Source organism: Dromaius novaehollandiae, chromosome 7 (assembly GCF_036370855.1).
Source record: "Dromaius novaehollandiae isolate bDroNov1 chromosome 7, bDroNov1.hap1, whole genome shotgun sequence".
In the NCBI taxonomy this organism is placed as follows: domain Eukaryota; kingdom Metazoa; phylum Chordata; class Aves; order Casuariiformes; family Dromaiidae; genus Dromaius; species Dromaius novaehollandiae.
This window is the reverse complement of record NC_088104.1, coordinates 37,017,259-37,045,172: the sequence shown is the minus strand read 5'-3', so window position 1 is coordinate 37,045,172 and position 27,914 is coordinate 37,017,259. Positions and strand designations below refer to the sequence as shown.

Genomic DNA, 27,914 nt, shown 5'->3' with positions numbered 1-27,914 from the left:
CTTTTCCACCGGACATTCTCCATGAGCTGAACATGGTGTATTCTGCAGGATTTGCAGGTAAGACAATATGCGCTATAGTGAAACCATTATACTCCAGAGATGTTTTCCCCCATGCAATTGTGAAATTAATTTCTTCTTGTAGATACAGCAGCCCTGATTAAACTTGTAATGTCTGCTTTGTTCTCATTAGCTAAATATTAGAGATGCGTATGAATGGAGAGTAGGAGCTAAAAAGAGAATTTCTTTCTGTACTCCTAATCTTCACAAAGTACTCTGACTTGAATGCCAGATTCTATGCATTATTCACTCATTTTGCTAAAGCTAGATTCATTTTTCTAACTGCTCCTGTTAGCAATTTAGGAAACTGACTGTTCTTGTATGGTGATGGATAACGTAGAAGAAAGAGTTTGTTTTACAGTTCCATACCAGTCACCTTTCTGTGTTGAAATACTTAGCACGTTGTTTCCAAATCAACTATATGGCTAATGTTGTCAGTTTTGTTTTTTGGAATCCCCAGCTGTTGGCAGTAAACAGCTGGAAGTAAAAAATGTAGGGTAAATCAGTAATGCTGGCTGCTTCACGTAACTCCAATTGGGTGCATATACATATTCTTTTCTCAATGTTGTTCTTTTAAGAAGCAACATGTAAGTGGTGTTACCCCCCATGCAAACAAGATATTGGCACCCCAGTGGAGCTGTTGGATTGTGTTTTAGTGAGAGGCAGAATGAATCATATAATTGAATGTATCTGATTGCAAATGGTAATAGCATATTTTGTTGCATCAGCAACCTTACATATGTAGGTGTGGCTGTCTAAAGCTCACACAGTTGACTTACGTCAATGTAAGACTTGCTCAGTGTTTTTAACCTGTGCCACCTCAGACTTGCCGTAAATGACTCTTGGGCCGGGATAAGGATGCATGGTTTCAAAGGACAGATCTCAGCCTTTGCTTAAAATAAGTGTCAAGTTAGTCCACTTATATTTAGGGCTGCTTTTTTAATTAAAACACTTACAGGTCAATGTACAAAGGCAAGGTGTCTTTCACACTGACTAAAAGAGGAGACTGATCTAGTCCAGTCATGAGACTAGCTTAATTAAGTTATTTTAACACAGAACAAAAGTCCTGAATAGGACATGTCATTAGAAAGATGCTGAATGTTTTTTATCCTCCATTGCTTGCGTGCTCAGTTTGCTGATTTGTAGTGGCTTATTTACAGTGAAAGTTTTCTCAGGATATTCCCTGCCCTCAAGCTAATTTGTAGTCTTCGGTATGCCAGACTGTTACTTTTTGACAAATTTGATGATATGAGTAGTTTGCCTTGTTAAAAGTGCCCGATAACCTCATCAAGCATCTTAACCAAAGAAGCTTACAAGATCAGGGGGGTTGATGTTATGAATACCAGGGTCAGTGGTGTTTGTCCTCTTTAAAGCTTCATGGAGTCCGAAATTGTCCATTTTAAGATGATTCTGAAAACTGTATTTATTTGAGTAAGAGCAAGCCTTAGGTTCCCTTGGAACTCTAGGCTCTAGTCAGACCCTGTGGACTGTCAGGTAAATAAGTTTAAGGAATTTCATATTTTCCCATTGAAGAAAGTAGGTCTGTTGCCCAGATTTGGGATAGCTGATGCTTGGCAGGATTTCTTTTGGCTGTAAACCCTGGCAGACTCAGCATGACTATCTAGCTCTGTCCCGATGGACAGGCAAAGCAAAATGTCTGCTACTGATGAGCATCTGCAATTGTGTGTACTAGATGTGAATGGGAAGGACCTTACGCTGGCTGGGAGATTAGTCAGGTAAGCCTTTTAGTGAGAAGTTCTCTCTAATTTACTGGGATCCCTGGGATGAGGAGGCCCTGAGCTGTGGTCTTAGTTTTCATAGATAAAAGTCACAGGAAATCAAGGCACAGTAGTAATTTTGTTTAGACTCTGACCCTTCCTGTCAAGCGTGCAGTTTGATAGATCTTTTTCTACAGAAATGTACAGAAGAATGAGATTTTTCTTCTCCTCTTCTGGAAATGACTTATTCATCATTTATTGTCAGTGACAGCTGCTGAAACCAGGCTTCGCAGTTGGAAGCTGCTTTCCTTTTGTTGTATGAAAATATGAGACAACCACTTCTTACAAAGGAGGTGAGCTGTGTGGTTTTTTTCTTAAGACTTGACAGATTTTGATGTTTAATGATTCTGTCAGTGTGAGCATAAACTCTACAGTTAAAAGGTAGCAAAGAATGGAAAACTTTTTTTTTGTTTACTGACCCTAGCTGATCTCTGATATCTGTAGCTGAGGGTTTCACCCAAAGGTTGACAATCAGCATTTAGTGGCTTTCTCAGTCTTCTTTTTTTTTTTTTTTAATTCTGAGGTCAATATTCAAGAATAGTGTGTCTGAAACACTCCTAAATGCACTGAAGTCAGTCCTACATCTGTTCTCCGTGAAAGCAGTAGTGTTACCAGGAGCTACCAGGCTCTATGGAAAAAATGTGTTAAGTATCTTAAAAGGATAATAACATCAGGAAGTGTTTTAGCATCTCCATAAATGTTACCGATTTTCTTTATTTGCAGGATGATTCTCAGCCATGTATTTAAAAATGAAATGGCTGCTCAGTAGAAAATCGTAGAATATTCTTTCTTTAGCAGTTGTAGGGTAACTTGCTTGGCTTGGTTTAGTTTTTTCCCATTCTGAGACACTCTGTTATGCAAGATTAATTCTAGTTAAGAAATAATCATAAACATGATCTAGTTCCTGATAGCTAAATGACTTTGTATAAGGTATTCCCAAGACAGTACTGGAAAGAGATTCTCATTTTCTTTTTATTTTCTTCTATTTCTTCTTCTGTTTTTTTCCTCTTCTTTTAAATTTCTGGGTTTTGTGAGAGAGTACAAGCAATGGTAATTGCCAATATGGTGACATGCCAGTTTGGTTGACAACAGTATTTGTACAAAGCGGGTCTTAAAACTACAGCAATTTCACTCCAGTAATCTTGAGGGGAATAAAATTCAGTTTTCAGTATTCATCAAATCTATTTTGAGGTCCAGGGTTTTTCCAAATTTTCTTTTGACTACCTCTACTGAACAACTGGAAACATTTCTTATTTTTCGTATGTTTCCCTGTACATGTTTGCAGGCTTCCACCCCGCTTAAAAGGGCACACAGTCTGATTCCACAAAGCTGAATTGGACAAATCATAGGAAAAGACAGATCTAGAGTTAACACAACTTGAGTTTTATGCCAGAGGGGGAATTGGACATTGTTGAATGGGAAATTGTTGTAAGTACAATGCTTTGAGAGTCTGAGTGCCAGAATATCTTTCCAGATAAAAGTTGTATATGCTGTATCTGAGCACACCAACTTCTACAAAATCGTACATTCAGTTAGAGATAGATAGCAATAAGTAAAGCTGGCCTTGGTTATCAACCAGAATATTTTTTTTGGATATGAATTGGCCAAATAACTTCGGTTTGGGGTTGGGGGAGGATTGTCCCAGAGAGCCCTTCTACATTATGATAGGGTTTTTACTCATTTTATTTATCTTCAAAAATTAAAAATATATTTTTCTGAGAGGGATGCATGTGATATGATTTTTAAATGTGGGCTTTCAGTATGCCAAATATAACCTAGAATGGGGTAGCACATCCAAGGTGCTTGGAAATGTGCTTTTCCTTTGTCTTCACACGATCTTTACCACAAAACTGGAATCAGGATTTTGAATCCCTGAGCCTTGTTCAGGAGTGTGCTGTTGGGTGTCTGTGTGGACCATTTAAAGGAAAAACAAAACAAGCAGCTATCACACATTGTAATGACAGATGTTGGAGGGGCTGTCTTTAATTCCTGAAAAACCTGAAAAAAAAGAGTTATAAAAGCTAGAGGAGCTTTAGAATTAACATTAAGAAATTAGGCTTTTCAGATGCAGATTATAGGGTATGCTCTCAGAAGAACAGTTTCCTTTTAGGACATAACTTGCAGATTGCATAGCAGCTTTTTACAAATGCTTCTGCAACTGCCTTTGCAGCTACAAACTGTGTTTCCAGAAAGGAGGGAGGGGTCAGCCAAGCTACAAAGATGCTCCATAATCTTAGGGTTATTTGTGTTTCAGTATGACTGATATTCAGTGAAAACCAGGAGCTACACTGTCTTGAATGTATTTTGTAACATAGGGCTTCCTATCTCCTTGTCTATACCATCCCACAATAAAGACTTCTGTGCTACTCCTCCTAATGTCTTCAGCGATTAAGAAACAAGAATTCATGACTAGATCTATATGGCCTCCTTTGTTAAATCCATCATTAGGCAGATCAACTAAGCTTAACAAAGGGGAAGGCAAACCCTTAAAGGAACAGAACTCAGGATATTAAAAAAGATGAAATACTTGCACTATTGTTCAAAACCCCCTGCGGGTGTGTAGTGGAAGGATTCAATTGTACATTCATAAAATGTGGAAAAATAGTTGTTCTCAATGGAAAAATGATGATGCAATATAATCTTTCACTGAAATAGGTTGCATTAATTATTGGGAGAGGATCAAACTATATTTTGGTACTCTTTGAAAGAAGAAATCAATTTTAAAAGCAGTCTTTGGATTAGAATTTATTTAACCTATATAATTGAGGATTCTGTGGAGATACTCAGCAATAAAATGTTTGAGCTATAATCTCATGACTTCTGAATTTCTGCCTTATCTCAGCTGCCTTTTGAAGATAGTGTTATGATTCAAAAAAAGAGAGGAGGCATGTTCTAAAAATAGTCATTAAGAAGTGCAGTAAAAGTGACAGTAATGCCTTCTGCTTTTATAAGCAGATCAAGATAATACATCTCCTGCTTGTACCTTTTGGTGCTCTTTGTTCTGTGGACAGAAAAAAAAAATCTGGAGGAAAATGGCTGCCTTTTTGCTTTAATAATCCAGAGTATAAAGCTATATATTTAACAGAATCTGGTAAGGCATTCACTGCGCACATACTGTCATACTGTTGTTCAGTTTTTGCCGAGATGCTCAAGTATCTGGTATTACAGTTCTTTAATTACAGTTTTCTTTTTTATACTCTAAATCTGCTCTTGAGTGATCACTTTAAATATTTACTTTTTCATGAGTAATCTTACAGTAATGGCAATCATGACAATATCTTGAAACTTGTATAAATTGTGATTTGAAGCTGGATCAACTAGGATGCAAGAAAGATGCTGGATTGCTTCAGATCTCTCACATCTGGATTCCTGATTCTCTGGTGAATAAATTTCTCCAGGCTTCTCTCATGAGCCTGGAGAAATGAGACAACACAGGTCTGCAATAAAGGAGAGAAAATGAACACAGTGCTCCCTGGGTAGTTCCCATACTTGTTTGCAACTTGTTTGCAAGAACAGTTTTGAGAATTCTCTAACACAATCTTGTTACTGCATTGCGCACTATAAGAAACAGACTGGCAATCTCCATCCACTTTCAGTCTAAGAAAATGTTATAGTTGTGTGATAGGTTGTCATAGAAGTTTGAGGGAGAGAGGAAAATTATATGAATAAGCCTTCCAAAACTTTCTTCCATGCAAGAAATTCAGGGTGGCTTGGATACAGATTAATCTGTGTGTTTGCTTCCTGCTTTACTTCTCAAACACTTTCTATTTTAAAATACAAATCGTAAGGTAGTATAACTTTCCTTTTTATATTGAAAGATGGTTTGGGAGTTTTTTTAAAATTTCAAAATATGTTCTTTGACTATCTCTAAGAGTAGCAGCCAACTATAAATGCACAAGATGATGATACCAGAGAGGTAAGTTTTATTATTCACTGTGAGGAAATGCAGAGGAAAATATAAAAACTCTGTGGAACAAACCCTTCAGAGAGCTTAAATAGTCAGTGATAGAAACAGGGACCCCTTCTTTGCAAAAACATGCCCTTGCTCAATGCAAATCCAATAGAAACTCTCAATCTTTTCATTTTAATGTTCTGTGTCAGGAACAAGAGGATCTAAGCATAAATTGTTGTTGAATATGATTTATTTCTAAGCTATGTTTGTGTAAAATTAACTTGATATCTTTCTGTGGTAGTGCACTTAAAGCTAGGGAACAGATGATATACAAAATAGCTTGTTATTTTAGAAGGCTTAATAAAATAAACTAATGAAAATTCCCCAAGGAAATAAAAAGGCATGTTGTAGTTAAGGTTGGTCCATCTGCCTTTGGATGCTGGTGGATAGTTGAATTTCAGGTGTGGTTCATGTCCCTAATTTATGCTTGCAACCTGTTGTTCACTTCAAATATCTATGATTGTCCCCCTCCCCCCCCCCCCATTCTTTTTTTATTCTACTTTCTTATCAATCTAAAATACCTGACAGCATTGCGGTATGAATATACTTTTCTCCCTAGTTCAGCATCTACCTCTCTGAAACCTGCTTGGTGTGAATGCTGTATTCGGAGAAGTGAGCGGAATCTCCTTGAATGGAGGAAAAAATGGAGGTGCCAACAGTCTGCAGCCAAGATGATGGTACTCACAATTCTTGCATATGTTTTCCCAAATAAAACTTGTTGCCAGCTCTCCTTTATTCTTTCATCTGCATAATTATTCTTCTGTCTTCTGTTGAGTCACAACAGAGATGACTGTGTTTAGAAGCGTTACTGCGTGAAAGTAGGAATGATTCTTGATGCTTAGTGGTGGTATAGCAGTTAATTTAGAGCAAGTTGGAAGAGAATACCTGGCATTTATTTCTGGCTTGTAAAGCCAGTGGTCACAGTAACTGTATTGGGAGTTACTGATTAACTGCAAGAGGTTTTTTGCTTAAGGAAATGATTCTCTGTAGTTGGAAAGTCTGTGCCTCTGTATGGAACTTCTTGGCTTATTTCGGCCCAGTTTGCTGTAGGGATAGTATTGCTGGAGATGATCAGTTCGTATGAGTTGCCTCAAAGAAAGGCAACCACTAATGAGGAAAAAAGCTTAAGTGTCTCCACCAGAGGTAATGTTTTATTCAACACTAGGAAGTTCCTGTGCAAGAGAGTCTGTTTAAATTCTTGAGGTTTTTGGTGGTGTTTCCTTCTGGGGCTCACAATCTGTCTTGAGACAAGTTGGAGCAAACCAGGGTTCATTGGGTTTAAGGATCTTTATTATTGTTTTCATAAGTGCTTAGATGTCTGCTTTCCAGAAAATAAATGATTCCTTTGATAATAGGCTACATTTTCAGGCTTTCACAATTTAGATACTCAATTTTGCCTAGTGATTGAGGCAAAAGTTCCATCTGCAAGCAAGTACCTCTATAAACTCATGCATAAAGAAAGTAATCTCAGTGAAACTAAACTGGAAGATAAGAGCACCTATGAGTGTTGATATCAAGGCCTAGAGCCAATATAGGAAGATAGTAACCATCAACAGGTATAGAAAATGTGCTTGAGAGAGACGCAAGTAAAGGAGAAGGAGTGGTTGCCATGTTCAAGTTAACTGTGGTGACTGGATGGTAGCAGCTGATTATATTGAGTCTGCAGTAGAGGGGATTCAGTTATTTTGGGCCTTCTGGATGAGCTGAAGTTTTTTTTGGTTTTTTTTGTTTGTTTGTTTTAATGATTTGGGTATTTTAAGTTTGGATGACATGAATATAGAAGCTCCTAGTGCCTTGGTTTTATTTCAGTGTTTTTCTTGCATTGCAGTATTACCCATTGAAACATGCCAATTTTTATGTTGTGAAAAATTAAATATAAAGAAAAATCTCAACTTACAACCATATTGTATGATTACTTTAGTACTGAAAAGCAAAAAGACAGTTTGTGACTTACCAAAATGCACAAGAGTTGAGAGCCTACTGTCTTTTGACTTTCAGTGGAAGTCAGGTATCTAACTCTCAGGATCTCTTTAAAAATCAGAATAAATCTAACTCATAGCATCTGGTATGGTGGTGCATTAGTGCTGTCATAAACATTGCATTGCTTGGGCAGAGCACCAGATACCAGAAACAGTCTGTTGTCGCTTCTGAGATGCGAGTGAATGCCATGCACATACAAAAATTCAGTTTGCACATAGGCACCTGACTCTGTGTAACATACCTAATTCTATTTGTCATCACTCTGCTGCTTTGAAATTTCACAAAGATGCTGGCTTTTTTGCCTTTGTTCCTAAAAGATTGGGGGCAGTCTAGATTGGGGGTTCCTAATAGAACAAATATCATTTCTGATAGTAAGAACAACTCTTTCCCTTTCCTAGGAGGTGTTCTGGGTGTCTGATAGCATTGTTGTATGTATTTGGTGGGAATGTGCATTTTAGTGATACTCCAAGACGTCTGATGCACTCGAGTGGAGGCAGACTGACAGTCTCTGGTCCAAACAGTGGGTCCTTCAGAAGAGAAGCCTATAAAATGAACAAGGCCATTGTTCATACCTGCTGCTTCTCAAGAGGAGGTGGGAGCTTGAACCCAAACTGTTCAGGGGATTCCCTCGGTGTTTTTTTCTGGGGTCTGTGGCAAATTACTTGCATTGACCTAATCCTGCTGATCAATAACAAAACAAAAGAAAGCCCTCATGCAAGAGTTGACTGTGGGAGACGTTTTAAGGCAGAGCTGACAGGAAACAATGTATATTTCTTGAAAGTGTAAATTGACACAAGTTGCTTTTCTCAAGGTCTGGGTCACTGGTTTGCTTTAGTCGATCTTCTGTTTGTACTGAAATGTGTTGCACTTTTCTGTTTCTTGGGCTCAGGTTTATCTCATGTTCTGACTCTAGTGCTACAAGAACTGAGTTTGCTCTGTAAAAGAGATGTCAATGGCGTTGGCATGTTATATGACCTGCTCAGATCTCGCTGGCTGCAAGCACTCTTAAAGGTAAAGTCAGTTTTAGCTGTGAAGAAAAAGACTTCTTAGAGAACAACATCTAGTGGATAGCTACCTCATTCTGCCATGTTAGGACAGTAAGTGTTCATTTCCACAAACTGCTAACGATTTTAATATCAGGACTAATAACAGCAATCAAGATGAACAAAAACACTTCTGCTTAAGGTGGGGAAAAATATGTTCTCTTTCATAAAGTCCCCAAAATCAAAGCTCTTTGTCCTTACAGCTCTTTATTAAGATGGTGGCAAGGGAGGGGGAGGAGGGTCAAGACATAGCCTGAACACAGCACTGTTCAGCTGTCTGTTCCACTGTTAAACTTCTGTGTCGTTGTGTATCAGATCTTTTTTTGGATGGAATGTTTGTGAGATCTTTTGGTGCTGACCACATTGATCTGATGCGTAGCTGAAGGCTGTGCGTTAGTATAAAACAGTTTTGCTTGGTGTTTCTCTGTTGAGCAGGAAAGTGTCCTTCTCAAAGGACCATCTCTCTATGGATTCTATTTTTCTGTGAAAAGATTTTTTTGTAAAATCCTTAGATTTTTAAAGAAAAATTTCTAATGGATAAGAATATCCCTAAGGCCACCCTTTAAATATAGCAATATATTTTGTTTTAAGTTTACTTTGTTAATAGGACCTGCACCTGGGGGAAAGAAGCAAACCACAAATCAGAGAATTGACATTATTGGACCGCTGTCCTGTATAATCAACTTTTCTCCTTGGAAAATTAAAAACTACAGCATAACTAGCTGGATCGTGATATGGAAAGACAATGAATTACAGGCTCAATGCCAGATGCATTCAACATTTAAGATCGATAGCACAAACTCTCTGGCTCTATTTGTACTGAGAAATTCCTGGAAATATAACATTGTCCTTCATGTGTTGTGTATATTTCTATATAGTCATGTGAACAGAGCACATCATTATTGTATTATGTCTTGTCTATCATGGTATGCAATAGATCTATGAGTGCCTCCATCACTATCTTGGAAAAAGACCAGTTCCTGTCACAGTGCAGGCATGTGTGTTGAATCACGAGGTAAGATTTTGTATACACAATGGATTGATTTCTTATTAACACCAAATTAGTCAGCTTAATTGCAGATAAGAATGTTCTTGTATTTATTTTGTCTCTCAGACATGAGTATGCTCCATAAACTTGAAAGAACCTTTCTTCACACATTTGTCAAACTAGTTGACAACTATTGTTATGTTCAGAGAGGGATGAGAAATACCTACTACTGTTATCACTAGGCTACATGAGTCCTGACCAATGTAATGAATATATGACTTTTTTTGCTTTAACCACAGGCGTTATATTTTTCTTCCCATTTCACTGTGGTTCAGTGTTATGGATACCATAAAGCAGTCTCATCATAATAGCTGATTAATTATTAAATTACTGAATTAATGAGAGAGTTAATGACTAGGTGGAGAAACTTACACTAATGATGAAATTGATTGCAGCATAGGAGCAAAGAATTAATTTAGAGCATGTCCACACTGTGCAACAGATCTATTCGATTGCTAGTGCTAGCCTGATCCTAGCTGGTACTGGTACATCCTCTGCCTGAACTTAAAAATAAATAAATAGAAATAAATAAAAAAGCTGGCTGTTCATTGTGGTACTGTCTAATTCTAGAGCAACCATCTTAAACTTATGGGGGCAAGGGGAGGAAGACTTAAGTCTTACCATACCCTATTCCTTTAGATTCAGTATAAAGCCTTCTTTAAAATAATTAATTGTCTGGCAGAACTAGTGTCTATGCTTTCTCCCTTACATTTATTAGCTGGTGGAGTTACTGCGTGAAGCCCCCCAATCTGGAGAGATCAAAGAGCTAAGGCGACTTCTGAGAGCTCCACATCTAAAGGCAAGTCCTGCTTAAAGAAAGTTTTCTCATAGAGATGTCTGCAGTGGGAATGGAAACAGATGGCCAGCTGTTCACAGGAATTAGCAAAGGAGACAGAAGAGGATTAGTTTCCTCTCGTCATGTACTAATCTAGCTGTGAATTCAGATGTGGACTGTGTATCTGAAGTACTTGCAGTGGGCTGCATTTTGTTTAAAGGCTATGTTGAGAGGGATGTTTCTTAGAGAGTTAAATTCTAAGCAGCTGAGGCAGAATAGTGACACGTAAAAACACTTTCTATTGTTGTAAAACCTGCATTCTTATGCTAGAGCCCCAAATAGGGATGTTTCTTCTTCTGTAAGTTTTCTAGAGGAAGCAGAGAAAAGACCTGGGTGGGTTTTTTGTTTGTTTGTTTTAATTGTATTTTGCAGTTTGAATTCCCAGGTGGAAAGAACAATAAAGAAAATTTCAATGTGTGAAAGGGATCTATGGCTGTGTAGGAACTTAGTCTCTAACCTCTGTTTCCTGACCAGTCACTGTTTAAAGCTGTTCTATCGTATGATCTCTGTTTGTGGGTGGTTTATTTGTTTGCTTGTGTTTTGTTTGTAACAGGCCTTGTTATCTGCTCATGATACCGTGGCCCAGAAAGATTTTGAACCAACTCTCCCACCACTGCCAGACAACATACCTGAGAATGAGGAAGCTATGAGGATTGTCTGCTTAGTGAAAAACAAGCAGCCTCTGGTTAGGGAGCTTTCTGATGTCTGTCAAATTACTTACGCAAGTATTGAGTAATATGTCACATACATATCAGTTTCTTTCCAGGAATGTCATAGAGGCTGCATGCATTCTTGTCCAGCTTTTGTAGGATCAGAGAATCACAGAATGGCTGAGGTTGGAAGGGACCCTTAGAGGTCATCCAGTCCCACCCCCCTGCTCAATGCAGGAACAACTACAGCAGGTTGCTCTGAGCCTTGTCCAGTCAGGTTTTGAACATTTGGCAGATGTTTTTATCTCAGAGTATGGAAATGCAAATATGACAGAGTTATTGCCTTGGACAAAATAGTGAGGAAAGAAAGGAGGAGGGACCCTGAAAGATTCATTAGAAAACATGTGGCTTTACAAGCTGAAAACATTGTATGGTTTAACTAGTCTGGTTTAGGAAAGGATGGATGTAGTATTTGAGATGGGAAAGATTTGTTACAGTCAGTCACTTGAGGTTATTTTAGTATGATAGGAGTTGGAGATGTTGAAGGACTTAGTACAATGCCAGTAGTACTATTAATGACACATTACTGCTAGATTTGTGCAGTTTTAAAAAAGTAGTATCTTTCAATCTTTTTCTCATCGCAAAAGAGATCATCCTTGTCTTGAAAGGAAACTTGAAGAGTTTCTTCAGTGATCAGTGTGCTTTCTTTCTTTGTTTTTATTTGACAGGGTGCCACCATTAAACGCCATGAGATAACAGGTGACATAACAGTTGCCCGTGTGATCCATGGTGGACTAGCAGACAGAAGTGGTATGTATCGTTTGAAATAAGGTAATACAAAAAATAAACTTAAAATAAGATAATAGTTTTGCTTCTACAATTAGTCTTCCTTCATAGAGCAGAGATGTGTATATTGGACAGCACTGTGTGAATAGTGATATATTGCAGTGACTTTGATTCCAGTGTAATTTAACTTTCACGTGAATGTGCCGTGTTAGAGAGAGTGTTGGGGTACAAATGCAATTTTTTTATTATGTATTCTTGACACCAACACCTGGATAAATCTGGCATGAGATTGATCAGTAATATCCAAAACTGCAATGTAGTATGAGTGCTAATAGTGCATTCCCTAGTGGGGAAATGGAAAATGTCTGCAGTCCGTGATTCTGTAGGACAAAAGTGGGCTCTGGCGAATATATTGGAATACTTTTTGGCACTAGTCTACTGAACACTTTGTTGGCATTAGTTGCTAAGCAATCTTCAAGGAGCTTCCTTGAAAATGCTACTACTTTGTCATCCTAGAATTGAGTGTTCCATGTTCTTTGGGAAATGTGAAATAACTAAAAAGTAAAGCATCAAAAGTGAAATTGAACAGCAGTAATTATGAAATAGTTTCTTTCAGCATTTTCTGGCCTCTCTCTACAGAAGAAAAATCAGTATGTATGCAATAGCTGAGTAAGATCTTAGTTTGTTTAATACTTTAAGTTGAAGGAAAATGTGAGTGTTTATTGTCCAGCAAAGCTAAACAATACTGCAAAGACTTTGTAAAGACTAGAGATTAGTTCCAAGCCCACTCACTGCATCTGAGCAATAAGGAGTCTTTAAGGGTCTGGTTCCAAATCTCATGGTTTGTTAGTATAATGGGTTCAGCTGGAATAGACTCAGAAATGGTTTTCAGAAATGGAGCTATATTAAAATGTTTCTGCTACTTTTAGGGCAAAGCATTAATAGATTGTAAAGGTATTGTATGAAGGAGGCAGGAAGGAATAAGAAAACTGAGGCATGTGAAGTTCTTGTGACCCACAGAAATCTATAGCCCTATCCAGGGGCAATATAGCTTAAATCTGAAATGCTTTTCTGAAATGTGGATTTGATATATGGAACTTTTAAAGCTGACTTCCAAACCTGTGGTCCAACTGCGCACTCGTGGTGTATCATAGGGTTGCTGGGTGTGGATTTTCTTCCTCTCTCCTCCTCTCATAGTATCATCCATGCTGTGATAAAACTGCTGCTGCTTTCATCCTTGTTAGGGTTGCTGTATGCTGGAGACAAATTGGTGGAAGTAAATGGAGTTCCTGTTGAGGGACTTGAGCCAGAGCAAGTTATTAATATTCTGGTATTGGATTTTTTTTCTGCTTTGTACCTTAGAAATAATAGTGTGCTGTTGCTACACCCCTTCCTTCCCCTTCTTCCCCCCCCCCACCCCGAGATATTGAAGTTTTAGACAGAGGGGGAACTTTTTTTTTAATAGAAAATTCAGATAGTTTCTTTGCTGTGGATGAAGTTCACATGAAAACAGAGCAAGTCTTGTGCACATTTAAGCCTGAAAAAACAAGGCATGTATGAAACAAGAATTGAATCTAAACCCTGTCTTGGACAGAAATGAACTTCACTGTGGCCTTTCCACCTTCAACTTCTGTGGAAAATCTTAATTCGTTCAGACTTTGCTGATCCATAATTTTCTTGGACATTCCACTCAGTTTGTCTTCCACAAGAAAGTAGTGGAAAGGCGCTATACAAGTCCTGCATTAGAAAATACACTAAAGCAGAGTAAAGTAATGAATTTGTAAGCTAGCTCCCTTTTCTCTTCAAGAAATCTCTATTAAGCCATCCCTGTTACTTATTCGCCATTTTGTCAACAGTCTTTCAGAGTTCTTCACTGCGAAGAGTTAGTCCCAGTCAGTAAGGTATTGCTATATGTAATCAGTATCAAGTCTTTCTAAGTGTTATTTCCCTGGCTGTACTTATTTCTAGGTATGAGAAATACAGACTCCACTGGAATTCTTAATTTTTAAATACTTAATATTATTTTCCTCCCTTTTTGCATCACTTATCTTACCAGACATACAGCTAATTTAAATTAGACTTCAGTAGAAAAGTTCGGTCTGGATAAATGCTGAAATTACATATATTTATAATGCACCATGGATTTCATTGAACTAGAAATACTTAGCAAGATTTTGAAATTTCTTTGCGTGTTCTTTTGGAAAGACACAGTAGTGTCATATACTGGATCAGTCTGCTTAAGTTAAATCCATTTTGTAATATAGATATTATAGTAATCTCAAATTATATAATTATAATAATCTCAAAACCATGCTGTTATGCTTGTGCTTGGTTACTGGTGTTGAATACCAGTTATGTTATGGTTTGTTGTTGTTTTTCTTTCATTTAGGCCCTGTCTGAGGGGACAATTATGTTCAAATTAATTCCAGTTTCTGATCGGCCTGTCAGTAACCAAACAACAGTAAGATTCTTTCTTTCTTTGAGAGTGCTGCTGCACACAGTTAATCCAGTAACGTCTAATGGGCAGTTTGTTCAGAAGGTCATTGCAATACTTAAAGCATGTCTTGCCTTTGCTGCTGCTTCTCAGCTGACATCAATACACTGTTGCTGAAGCAGTAAAGATAATAAGCTGAAATATAATTGTATTAAGAAAATAAAGGCATCTGTAGAGTCATCCATAGATTGAAGGCTGTTTTTTGTTTTTGTTTTTTTTTCCTTCACAGTGCACAAGACTTCTTATTTTTTCCATAATGAATAGATAGGATTTGGGGCTTGATCTTGTTTTCAAAACTTGACTTCATGAATTGATTTGAGTAGCAGCTATACTGGGCCCTGTGATTATGAAGCTGATATTGTGTCTGTTCTAAAGAAAGCTTCCATTATTCTTGTGTATTTTCTTTTTTTTTTTTTTTTTTTACCAGCTATACGTGCGAGCAATGGCAGACTACTGGCCCTTGCAAGATCCTGCCATACCATGTGCTGATGCAGGTTTGCCTTTTAAGAAGGGTGAAATACTCCAGATTGTGGACCAGAATGATGCTTTTTGGTGGCAGGCCAGGAAAGTTTCAGATCTCAGTGCCTGTGCTGGACTTATACCCTCAAATCATCTCCTTAAAAGGTAGAGAACTCTCAATGTGTGTGACTTCAAATTGAAAAATAAGCCAATTATTCAAATTTTGCTACTAAAATTTGTACCAGTTATATAATAGTATGATTCAGAGCAGCTGACAGTTGTCTTTCCTTTTTCTGTTTTCCAGCTTCTTGCTCCCCTTTCCTTAAGAGTGCCTATGTGAGAACAGGCTTTTAAAAGCACCTGTATCATCTCACATTGGTGTCTAAAAGGTTCACAGCAGTTGCCTAGTCTCTATGCTAGCTGCTAAGGCATCTAGTGGAGTGTAGCAACTGAAAGCTGGGTGGAAATAAAAGGCCTTGACTGCTTAAGACCATCATCTGTGATTTAAAATAAAATATGAAGAGGAGTGTGGGATACTAAATGTATGGCATAAGGTCATAGCTGTACCTATGAATAATATTTTTAAAGGTATCCTGTGAGGCATGAGTGACTTCTTTTCTTTGGTCAAAGTTGAGTTGACAGGTTAAAAGAAAGGAGGGGGGGAAAGAATTTTTGAGGAAAAACAAGGATTTCTTGCTTATCTTCTGCATAAATAACCAGTTATTTTTAGATGGGATGCTTTCAGAAACAGAGTAACTAAATTGCTGTAGCACACTTCTCAGTTTAATCTTCTAACCATATGCCCCACCTGCATTACACTCAAAGTGTAAGGCCATGCAATTGTAGGTAGAAGCTGTAATTTATGCTGTACAAAAACCTAGCTGTAGTTTATATAATGAAAATTGAAAATAAGCTAGGTTGTGACTGAGGCTGTAAGCAAAAGGTCCTGTGTAGTAATAAAGGCAGAAGTACTACCTATAGCAGTAGTACTCTGTTTCTAAGAGTATGTACCACAGTATTGTTAATGTGCCTGTCCTAGTATATTAACCCAAATTGAAATACTTCTGGACTGGCAATGTGAAAACTGCCTTCAAATGGTTCTAATAGAACACTGGATTTCCTTCAGCACTTCACAGTGGGCTAAAACATTGATAATGTTTCTGTTCTTGGTGTCTTCATTCAGCCCAGGTTATGTTTAAGCAGTGAATCTAACTGGAGCATAATGGCCTTGTGAACTGACTTATTTGTTTATTAACTGCAGTAAATTCTTTTCTATGCAGGAAGCAGCGAGAATTCTGGTGGTCTCAGCCTTTCCAGCCACACCTCTGCCTCAAATCATCAATATGTGAGTGTGAAAAGTTATTTGGATGGTGGAATAGGGAGGAAAGGTCTTGTTTCCATTTCCAAGAATACTGAAATCTAAGCTCATACAATTCAGTTTAATTAAAAGACACTGTTTTTGGAGCTGTATTGTAACCTCAGGAGTGTGTTAAGTATTTCCATGGAAATAAATACTTAATGGTAGTGGCCCCTGGAGGACTGATGGTGATTGTTGTCTCTGGTATACTTAGGATGCGACTGTGACGGCAGCTGTGAATTCAGCTTCTTCTAAAGTATGTAATAACCAGGAGCTCTCAGTTCCCACAGAACTGGGCCTCAGATATAGCTAATGAATGTGAAAGTCTGAGGTGACAACGGGACTAGCCTGAGGAATTTTTAGGGACATAGGTAAAAGTTTTGTATTGGAAAATGTCATGTAATGTGTCAAATAGAGCATTTAATTCACTGAAATTATGCCACTTCACTTTGTCAGTCTTTAAAAAAATGTTCTTAATCAAGATATCCTCATTTTTGGATGGCTTGATAATTTTTAGAACACTTCTGCGTCATCAGAACTGTTGGGAGAAAGATGCAATTTTTCTCCTTGAGCTCTAAGATGAGCTACTGCCTTTGAGTTTATTTGTGGTGACAATCAAAACATTTTGCTCTGCCAACTATAATTTAACTTGCTGTAAACATGTAATTATTTCCCAGACAAGGAATACTTTTCCTGTTTTCCCTTCCTCACCCTTTTTTCTATGGTTCTTTATATTAACATAAAATTCATTCTTCTGCTGTGATAATTCCTAGATTAAGTTCCTGTGTTTCATTGCCCAGGATTCTTCTCGCACTGATTGCTCTGCTTGTTTCTCAGAGCTGTTGCTCTGCTTCACCATTAATTTTCTTGTTTTTTGGCTGCTTCAATGGACATGCTGTGGGCAGTAAGCACTGTGGAAGAAGGTAGGAGATGGTGTTAGGACTACACTGCATTCCTGTACCTAGAAACTGTTTAGCAGAATATAGTACATGGTTTTATAGGCTTCTTTAATAGCTGCCAGAAATAAGTCTGTTCAGATTTCTTTTGCATGTATTTGCCAGGTTTTTGGCATTTTGGGTGCTTAGCATGATTAAAATCAAGTTTTGTTCACTTGAAATTTTCTTGAAGTGGTAACTTTGGCTATGCACTGTTTGGTAGGGAATTGAGAATTTGGATGGGTTGCTTGGAAAAAGAAAAGACTACTTTTTCTTCATTCTTTCCCCTCTTCAGCAGCTGACCTGAGCAGCTCTGAGTACTTCTTTAAAGGATAACTTCTGGCTGAAGGAGTTTGTTAAGACTGGAACTATATCTGGTTGACAGATTGCTTACTCCTGCACTTGGAAAATAGCTCCCTCTGGGCCTGGCTGCAGGGGCATAGAGGAACAGAACAAATAAATGGTGTAATATAAGCCCACAATATTGCCCAAAACTGTGACATTGCATTTCAGGGATGTGAGCTGGTGTAGTCTGGGGACAGAGAGGGAGCTGAATCACTCCCTCCCATTTTTTTTTCCCCTTGTTAAAAAAATAATAATATCAACTAAACAAAACGCTCTCCTTGAATGAAGCATACTGGAATGATGCATGTTTACAAAGGCTAAAGGGGAGGAGGGAGGGAGCTGAAAACTGTTCTGTCATGATAATACTTAATAGATGTCTGCAGGATAAACAGTGACAGCCAAGTTGAACCTTTTATTATTTCAAAAGAATTCAAATTAGATGTATTTGGTTCTCAGCCACAAGCCCTTCAGAGCATTAGTTTAAGAAGAACTCTTTGCTCACTGAAGAAAGAACATCAGTAAGTTATGTCACAGTGGTGAAATTCTTAGATGTCTACAGCTGATTTGAGTTTCAAAGCATTTTTTTCTGATGTCTGATTTCAGTCTTGTAAGATCTGTGAAGTTCCTCCCCCAACCCAGTATTGTCTGAACTCAGGTGACTCGTTTTTTCTTTTCCTCTCTTGCTTCTTGTGCTGATCTACAGAGGATGACATGCGTATTGATGAGAAGTGTGTGGAAACAGGTAACTGACTTCACTTGAGATTATTCTGTTTGCTTCAAGCTAGTAGCTAGTCAAAACATGTTTCTCTTTCCCAGATAAAGAGAGTTTGTCTCCTAGTGACCTTAACTGTAGAAAATTCCATTTTTTTAATACCCTGAAAATCTCATACTATATCAGTGTATTATAATCAACAGTTTGCAGTTCTGTTGTACAGTGAATGACTGGTTATAGTGAGGTATTCTGCTGAAATGAATGGCCACACTTAAAAATATTCCTCCAAATGAGATCCAACTTGACTGATTCAGGTTTTGGACTTCAGCTGTAATGGCTGAAGCCCCCCACCCTTACGTACTTTACTCTTGAGTCTTTTAGCTGGAGGCCCAGATCCAAGCCTGATCTGAGTTCCTGTTGGGGGGGAGGAGGGTAGGTGTGTGCCTCACACACAAGTACTGTGGATTTGCTGCCACACAAACAAACATACTGTGTACAGCACAGCATCGCCTGGTTCCTATGCCAGTTCACTTTATTTCTGCACGTATTGCTATCAGGAACAAGAGTTTTCAGTTTCCGAACAGGTTTCTAGAAAAAAGACTGTGTGGAGAGAGACTAGAGAGTTAATTCAAGCATGGCAAGCTGCACTTTGACCACCACAGTGTAGAAGGAAATGGGGAAAGTGTGTGGGAGAGACTGATAGGAACTGGAAAATTAATTTCTGATGCCAAAATTCTATAGCAGGAAAAGAATTAAACTTTAAATTTTACTATTTTTGCTATCTGGATTACTGAAAAGATGAAGAAACATTTGAGTCTGGTAAGTGCCTCTGACCTAATTCCAAATTCCTTGCTATTATTTTGCTACTGGAAGGGTGTGCATAGACAAGCAAGTGGCTTACAAACAAATGACAAAAACTAGAATGCTATTCAGGCATGAAAAGCCATTCTGTAAAACTATGTTGACTTAAGTCTCTTGCTCTCTGATTTCCTTTGTAGTAAGGTTTTTGTCCTGTTATCCCACAGAGGCAATGTAAGTGTGAGTGTTTCTGCTTGTGTATCAGTAACAGACTTGTTTATCAGATCCCAACCAGGTATGCCTGTGCAAGCTGTGGCAGCAGGGACTGCACTGGTGTCAGGAAGGATAATTGGATTACCTTACTGGGATGGAAAGCCTGAACCCCCAGTGCCTGTAGGAACTGATGATATGGTAGAGAGGAAAGTTTTTCTAGAGTCTTGACTGGGTGCATGGTTGGCATACAAGAAGCAGAAATAATTTTATAAACCAAATGCATTATGTATAAGACATGCAACCAATCAGTGTCTTGTTTTGTTTTTTTTTTTAAAGCTGTTTTTTCAGGGGGCAGCCATGTATCTCCCACATATTCAGAGTTCTGCAAAACCCAGTCTTCTAAAATAAATTAAGACTTCCAAGACCCCTGAACTTCTTGTTTGAGATAATTGCTGATCTTTTAGGGGAAATGTCATTCCACTTTACTTCCTACTGTTTTTTCTTCTTCACAAAGTTCCTACTTACCAGTAGGATCATCTCTGCCTATCATAGATGGTTGAGTCTCAATGCCCAAAGCTCATAAAACAGGACCGGCAGGTCTACAAGCCAGTCTCTTGTTTTCAGGCTAGGATACCTGGGGTAACTTCATCTGAGAGTTACTCCTGTAATCCTGTTCACTACTCGCTGCTGAGTCACCTCTCTGTATCCAGACAAAAGAATAAAAATGCAAATATTCCTACTGTGCATTTCACCCTACCTTAACAAGTAGCTGAACATCTGTTATGTATTTTGCAAGTACAATCCTGATCTAGTTGTTGTAGCTGTCTCTCTTTGGGAACTGAGTATTCATGCTCCATGTTTCATCAGGCATATTTTGGCTTTAAAGCCTGCAGTATCTGTTTCCTAAATTTCTTTAATGTATTGGACCCTGTTGGTTGTTTGTTGTTTAGTTCTATACAGACTGTCTCCTCAAAACTAACTGTTTCATGTCTGTCTCTATCTGAACGTGCAGAGGAGCTTAAAGAAGGTAACACCAACTCCCCTCCCCCCTGCCATTGTCTCTAGATTTAAACAGTAATCTATTAGTATTTATCTGGCTTATTGGGTCACCAGGAACAATGTGCCCCTTACGATACCCGATAGCTGAATTGCTGGTTGATTGTAGGATTCTGTGCGGCCTTCTGTACTGCAGAACAGAGGGTAGATAAAGCAGAAATGCTCAGAAAGAGGCCTGAATGGCAGCTCAAAAGAAACAAAGATAAAAATAATACCGGCATATCTTAGTTGAACAACACTGAACTTTTCCCTGATCGAATAGTTCTGTGTCAAGTTGTTTCATCCTACAGTCATACACAAGTTGTTGTTAGTGCATACAGGAAAGTAGGAAAAGCACTGTCTTTTAAAAAATTAAAAGTAGTGAAGAGTATATAGACATGAAAGAAGAGTAAATAAGATGCATCTAACTTTGTTTTGATACTTGGGTGGTTATGAGAACTGTCAATCAAATAATTAGTGTTAAAAGATGATAAGTTTCATGCTTTGCAAGTGAATGTAATGTTTGTTTTCAAATCACCCTTATAAAATTGTTTCAAAGCTGTTAGAGCATTGATCTGTTGGAACTGATATTTTTGATTCTGGTATAAGAAATGTTTTAAAAGATTCGTATAGAGACTTAGGCTAACCTGAATGGTTAAGCCATCACAAGAAAAAGTATGAGAATGGGGACAAGAAAAAGAATTGGAGGAAACTGATTAGACTGGAATACTGGGGCAGCGATAACCTGGATGCAAAGACTATTTAATAAATAAATAAATCAGGTCTTTATTCTGCTGTAAAGATTTGAGCAGATGCCTGTTACATTTTTCCAAGCACATCTTTGGGCAGAAGTTGAGTTGTATGGTTATTCTAAATTTATTTTTTCTGGGGTTTTTGAGCTACTTGATTGTTGGTTATTTTAATATTATAATTAAAGAATCCTTGTCAACTAGATTTCATCTGAAATGGTAAATTATGTGGAGTTCTGTCTGTACTATAAGTATTTCAAAACAATGTCAAGTTTCAGATCTACTTTAGAAAATACTAGGACTTTCTAAGCTTTTTTTTCTTATAGAAATATGAGATGTCATTTGAATATTTTATGTCATGTAGTACTTGGCTATGTTTACTGAAATGGTATATCTTTTTCTTTTTCTTTTCTTTTTTTTCCCCCATACGGGATCAGAAATAATCAAGTTAGCTATCTAGCTCTTCAATTATCACCATTTTTTTTTTTCCTTCATGGGTATTTGTTCTTATTCCAGAAGAAGAAGAATTTGGTGAATCTGGTCAACGAGTCTTTATTGGTACGTAGTGACTAAGAACTAAGATAGTTGGGGCTTGACCTAGATAAAATGCTTGTCTGCAGCTGAATCAAATTCTCTGTTCTTTACCTCATCTAAAGTCTTCCTGAACTGAATTCTAGCTACCATTTTCCAGACTTCAAGAACTCACTTGCCTCCTACTAATATTTGTTCTCCCCATGTGAACCTCCCTCCCTTTTAAGCTTCTACTGAGACCTTGCCACCACCATTTTAACTTGACTGTCAGACTTCCCTTACTTCAGGATTAACTTTCCTAGGGCATAATGTTGTCCCCTTGTCTTTCATGTATTGAGAATAATTATGATGGCAAGGTGAAGTAACAGACTTGTCCCTGTTACTAAACCATAGTGGTCTTTAAAATGTTTGGATTAGTTTCAGAGGATGGAGTGAATGTTCCAGATTTGCTTTAGCAGAGTAGCCCAGCTACACTTTCAATCCAATCCTAGCAGTGCTTTTTATGGCCAGAAACTTTTCCTCAGGCTTCTTTGGAGGATGTTGTTTTGGTTGTTAATTCTGGGCTAAATTTGGGGTGATTTTCAATAAGACCTGTGGTTTTACTTCTAAAATCTCTTCCTTAGCTGTCTCTTAATACTGAAGGGCTCTACCAAACTGACATGCCCAGTACAGCAATGAAATTAACTTCCATCTTGCAAAAAGCTCAATCACAGTGCATTTTTGTGTAACTTAAGAAGAGACAACCTAGACTAAACAACTAGTTGCCTGCCTTTCAGGTGTAGTTTTCAGTATTGGTGCCTTTGTCCCTTACAGCTGGTTTCCGTAGAAGTATGCGCCTGTGTCGCAGGAAGTCCCGGACCAACCAGCAGTCATGTTACGCTCAGTGCTCCAGCAGTTGTTACAGCACCCTTGCAGCTCCGTATGAGGAGGTGGTTAGGTACCAGCGGCACCCAGGAGACCGGAACAGACTAATTGTACTAGTGGGTAAGCTGTAATTACTTTCTCATGCAAATCTTTCAACCTGTCACAGAGCGGAGGAAGCAGTCGGTCATCATCTGATCCGTTGAGACTTTCTGTTGCTGATTGCAACAGGTGGTGGCTGAGGACTGTGTGGGTAGCTCTCAAAGCAGCCATTCAAGAATGATTCCTTGTGATTTGACCATGTTGGTTTTTAAAAGTCTAATGTGTATATTGTTGTCTTTGCTTAAGATAATGAATGTTTCTTAAAAAAAAAAAAAAAAAAAAGTCTTTACAAGAAACCATAGAGTTATGGATGCTGGATGAAAATGCATTTTATTTGGGAAATGGTTCAGTTTTGTACTCAGCTGGGGCTGATACAAAAAAGTGATGAGAGAGCATTTGTAAATCATTAGGGAAAAAAAGCATTACATGAAGGCATTTCTACAACCACTGTGAAAAATGTGGATTTTGTAGTGGGAAGAGGAATGCTTCAAAAATCCAAACTGGGAAAGCTAAAGATGTCTTGAATAATGTTTGCTATAGTGAATACTGTATGAAGTGAGCTGCAGGCTCTCTAGTCTTTAATTTTAGTGATTGAAAGGAAGCTATTTCTTCTGCAGAAACAGTTCCATGTTCCTGGTAAAGCAAACCAGGTAAAAGAAAACTTATGTCCTTGATAAGTCTGGAAGTATTAGATACTAATTTTTTTCTTTTATAATGGTATTGCTGAGTTGCCTCCTGGGAATGACTGTGTTGCTGATGAAAAGTGATTTGTGCCCTGATCTATCAAGATGCTTCAGTCACTTCTGGTAAATTTTTTTTAGGGATCTATATGTGCTCTAAATTCACAGGATCAAGCTATAGAGTGATTACTTGCTGCTGAGGAATCCAACAGCCGAAGTAGCAATTTGACTCTTATTCTGGTGATAGGTCATTACTTGTCTGAATAAAATCACAAGTTTATCATATTTACAATTTATTTTTGTTGGCGTGTGTTGGAAAATTGGGAGTACACATGTAAAGTGCCTCTGTCAGTAATAGTAGTTGTTTTTCCAACAATGCAGGTCCTGCAGGAGTTGGAGTGAATGAGCTAAGGCGAAGGCTTATTACAAGTAACCCACAGCAGTTCCAGAGTGCTGTACCTCGTATGTAATGTTCTTCCCTTCCCCACCTTCCCCTCACATCAGTGATTAGGAAATGTTAGGGACCTCCTTCTTGCTCTTGGATATCCATCTTAGCTGTATAGATGGTTTTCAGCTCTGCTGCAAGATAGAATCATTTGCTTTTATAAGGCTTGTTTTAAAGTACTGTCATTCTCCTTACTTTGGCAAATCAGACAAAGGTATTTTATGGGTTTGAGGAGCTGTAGCTTGAGCTTTATGTAGCCGTAGACTAGCTGCGTGTTTTTGTCTAATCCTGTTTGTTTTTTCTGAGCTCTGAAAAAGGAATGCTTCTTAGCGATATTATAAGGATAAATTTGTAGTGTTTAAGTGATCAGATATGACAATGAAGGCAATAGAGGTTTATGCTTAGTCAGCTTTGCAGCTTTCCTTATTAGCCTTCTTGTCTTGACTGAGATTTATGCAACTTAATTTCTGACTTAATCACAGAAATTGTCTCTGCCTGGGCTCATTTGGTACTTGTGATTTGGATAAACAAACAGGAAATGTATGTATCTGAAGTTGGTTGAAAATTTAGGCATTTCATTATGCTTAGGATACCAAATATGGGGAAAGTGTAAGTGTGGAAATGTTTGTGGGATGTTTCAGAATGAACTTGGATCAAATTTACCTCAGCGGAGGAAGAAACAGTTGTGCAAGCAGGTCTAAAGCAATTCCTGATGGGTTTGAGTCAAAAGTATTTAGATTAAATCACTTCCATCCCAAAAAGTATGGATGTGCTTACTAATTTTCAAGAATTTGCCACTGGGCAACCAATAGAATAGACAAGGCTTTTGCTCTGGACTAATAAATGGAAGCAACTCATTTTATTACTTATGAAAATACCGATTTATATTCCTTCATGAAAAACCATCTAATTTTCATTTATTAAATTACAAATATTTACTTGCAGTTGTGGTTTTTGTTGGTGTTTTTGTTTTTTTTCTCTCCAGACACCACTCGTGTTCAGAAAAGCTATGAAATGAATGGTCGTGAGTATCACTATGTATCAAAGGAAACTTTTGAAAACATGGTGTACACCCACAGGTAATTAGCAGAGACAAATTCCACTCTTGACACTTAACATGGGGATTACTCCTGTCACTTAAATGGGAAAACAGTTTTGTCGTTAGGCCCCAGGTTTGGGCTTCTCTCCTCATATTTGCCATATATGTCTGGTGTAAATTTTCATCAAACTATTTGAGGGTATAGCTTCAGAAGTTGTTTGTACAGTCACAAACAAGGTTCTCTAAAATTAATCTCAGAATCCTTCTAAAGCAAAATGGGGTCTCCAAGTCCTGAGGTCATCTGATGTGATATTTTTTAAGTTGTAAGTTTAATCTTTCTGGAAACTGGACTGCTTTCTAAAATTGAACAGTGAGTCAGACCTGTTTTATATGTACATCCTCATTGTGGGACCTATGGAGTGATGACATCTCCACCTGAGCTGTAAGGGTCAAATTTTCAAACGTGACTGCTCACCTCTACGCTTTAGTAATCCCTCTACTAAAACAGCCCAGCTCAGCACCAGAAGCTTGAGCTGTGCAGTGTTTTGAGATCTTCTGGTTGTGAAATTAGGACTATATCAATGACAAGTGTTTTGTCACTATAAATAATACTATTGAAGTTTTCTTACAGTTGTCTTGAGATTGACCAGAATTGCCACCTCTGAGCACATAATTGATCACAGCAGGATGGGTAAAAATGCATGCTTTTGGGATGTCCAGATTGACATTAACAGTCCTGCCTGTTGTGCTCATTGTAGTGGGGAAGAGCGAATGTGGAGGTTGTTCAGCAATATTCATTATGTTTTATGATCATTCAGTCTTGATCAGGGAGATTACATTTGCAGATTTCACCTCTAAATGGAACCTTTTTGAGACTCAAGTGCTCTTTCATTTTCCTTCTCCTCCCTCACCGCTCCTGCAGAATGCTGGAATATGGGGAGTACAAAGGGTACCTGTATGGTACCAGTGTTGATGCAGTGCGAACAGTCCTTGATGGAGGGAAGATCTGTGTAGTAGATTTAGAACCACAGGTGAGTCGCAAAAGAGTGGGGAATCTGTAGCTGGCATCTCCTGGAAAGGAAAAATAATTATCTGTACATTCTTGAGCTTTGGAGTAGTGTTAATTGCTCTGATTTGTCTTGTTTTCACTTTAGCTTATGATGCTTATTAATAATAGATTATTATTTGAATCTGGTCTTGGGGGGGGGGGGGGGGGAAGTACTACAATGAAAGTTGAAAGCGTCTCCTGATAAGGTTACTCTGCAGAATTAAGTGATCAGTATGGTACAGGTGCTTAATAATGTCTGGTCCAGGGATTATTAGTGAGGTCATCTTAAAGCAGGTCTTCTTGAATAAGATTACTGCTAGGTCTGGAGATAACAGTACTTTGTAAACAATTTGCTTTTTTATGGGAATAAAACTGGGATGAATATATTTGAAATGCTTTAACTTCTTTTTACTCTTAATTTGCAGGGCATCCAAGTAGCCCGGACTCATGAATTAAAGCCCTACATTATATTCATCAAGCCATCCAGCATAAGCTGCATGAGGCAGTCTCGTAAAAATGCAAGGATCATAACAGATTATTATGTAAACATGAAATTCAAGGTGAGATTTGGAGAGGGAAGAGACAGAGCTGATTACACTGGGAATTTGTAATTAGAGCATAACGCATTCTTTTATTGTGTTAAGACTTTAAAAGATTGTCTCTTCACGAATAGATCTACGTGTTTTTGTTTTGTTTTTTCCTCCAAATTTGCTTTGCAGTGGAAGGATTATAATTCATACCTAGGGGATTGAGGCATTTGCTTCAAAATGTCCTTAAAAAGGCTGTTCTGTAAATGTTTGCTTTAATCAACTGCCTTGTGACAAGATTTGAGTTAACATATGCATTTACTGTTTGCGTTGAAAATATATGGAATGTGTTGCATTCAATGATTTAATCAATTTTTCTGGTAGTTAAAAGTATTTAATCTATATTATTTTGGTTATGCTTAATGACAGTATTGATGGCAATTCTATATTGAGTTCTACAAACTCAAATTCTGCTTATAGGAAATCTTTATGTTGCATTTACAATGTGTCTAGTGCATTTGTCACCATGGCTTCCATAAAAATCATGATCACGTTTAGCATCTTATTTCAGAGACCTTAGTCCATACTTTAAATGGAAATGAATCATAATTGCGAAGACAGAGATGTGAATGTCGGGAAAATGCTCTCATTCTGCTTTTTAGTTTATCTGCGGAAGTGTTACAAACTGGATTTGTCTGCAGTCTGTAACATCCTCTGTTGGCAATGGTCAGTAAAGTCATCTTTGGAAGCAAATGAAAAATATACTGGAGCGTAGTGAGACATAGGATAGGTCATTGGGAAAGATGTGATAATCAGCTGTGTTCAGAAGCTCAGAACTGACTGCAGCATGCATACTTCACTGTTGATAGCAATTGTAAATGGAAATAACTTGCACTGCACTATCTATTTGCCTCTTTATTATAGCCCAAGGGGTTCTGCAGATGCCATGCAGACTGGTTCTGTGCACAACAGTCAAGTTCGATAGATTTGGTCTGTCTCTTGCAGGAAGAAGATTTACAGGAGATGGAAGATTCAGCTAAGAAAATGGAAGCGCAGTTTGGTCAGTTCTTTGATCAAGTGATTGTGAATGATGATTTACAAGAAGCATCTGCACAGCTGCTATCGGCAGTCCATCGTGCACAGGATGAGCCCCAGTGGGTCCCCGCAATATGGATATGCTCAGACACTCAGCCGTAATTCTGAGAGGCCGCCAGCTTCATGAAGATTATAGCTTATGTTTTACCTCAGGAATAATCCTGATGTCAGGATTGCAAGAATTTATCTTTGTATGTGAGGATTTGGAAGAGGATTAGGAAAGAAGCTGCTGCAGGAGATATAATCATACTGTGTTCTGTGTAGCTCTTTAGTATTTTATGTTACAGTTTGATCCATTTTTGTACCAGAAAAAAAATTGTGGTCTCAATTACAAGAATAAAAAAATGCTATTTTGTTTCA

The 27,914-nt window shown here is 38.0% G+C and overlaps 1 protein-coding gene across 1 annotated transcript; it reads left to right on the top strand.

Annotated features, from left to right (window-relative positions):
- The first annotated feature begins 32 nt into the window (after positions 1-32).
- MPP4 (MAGUK p55 scaffold protein 4) lies at positions 33-27,914 on the top strand. Its single transcript, XM_064515507.1, is given in 22 exon segments — positions 33-57; positions 6,405-6,464; positions 8,657-8,778; positions 9,748-9,825; positions 10,577-10,657; positions 11,247-11,378; positions 12,072-12,153; positions 13,374-13,459; positions 14,519-14,590; positions 15,051-15,247; positions 16,363-16,427; positions 17,345-17,362; positions 18,423-18,461; positions 19,230-19,250; positions 20,455-20,469; positions 21,743-21,784; positions 22,571-22,741; positions 23,782-23,862; positions 24,831-24,924; positions 25,807-25,915; positions 26,358-26,492; positions 27,465-27,914. Coding segments are annotated over 22 exon segments (1,917 nt in total). The 3' UTR covers positions 27,657-27,914.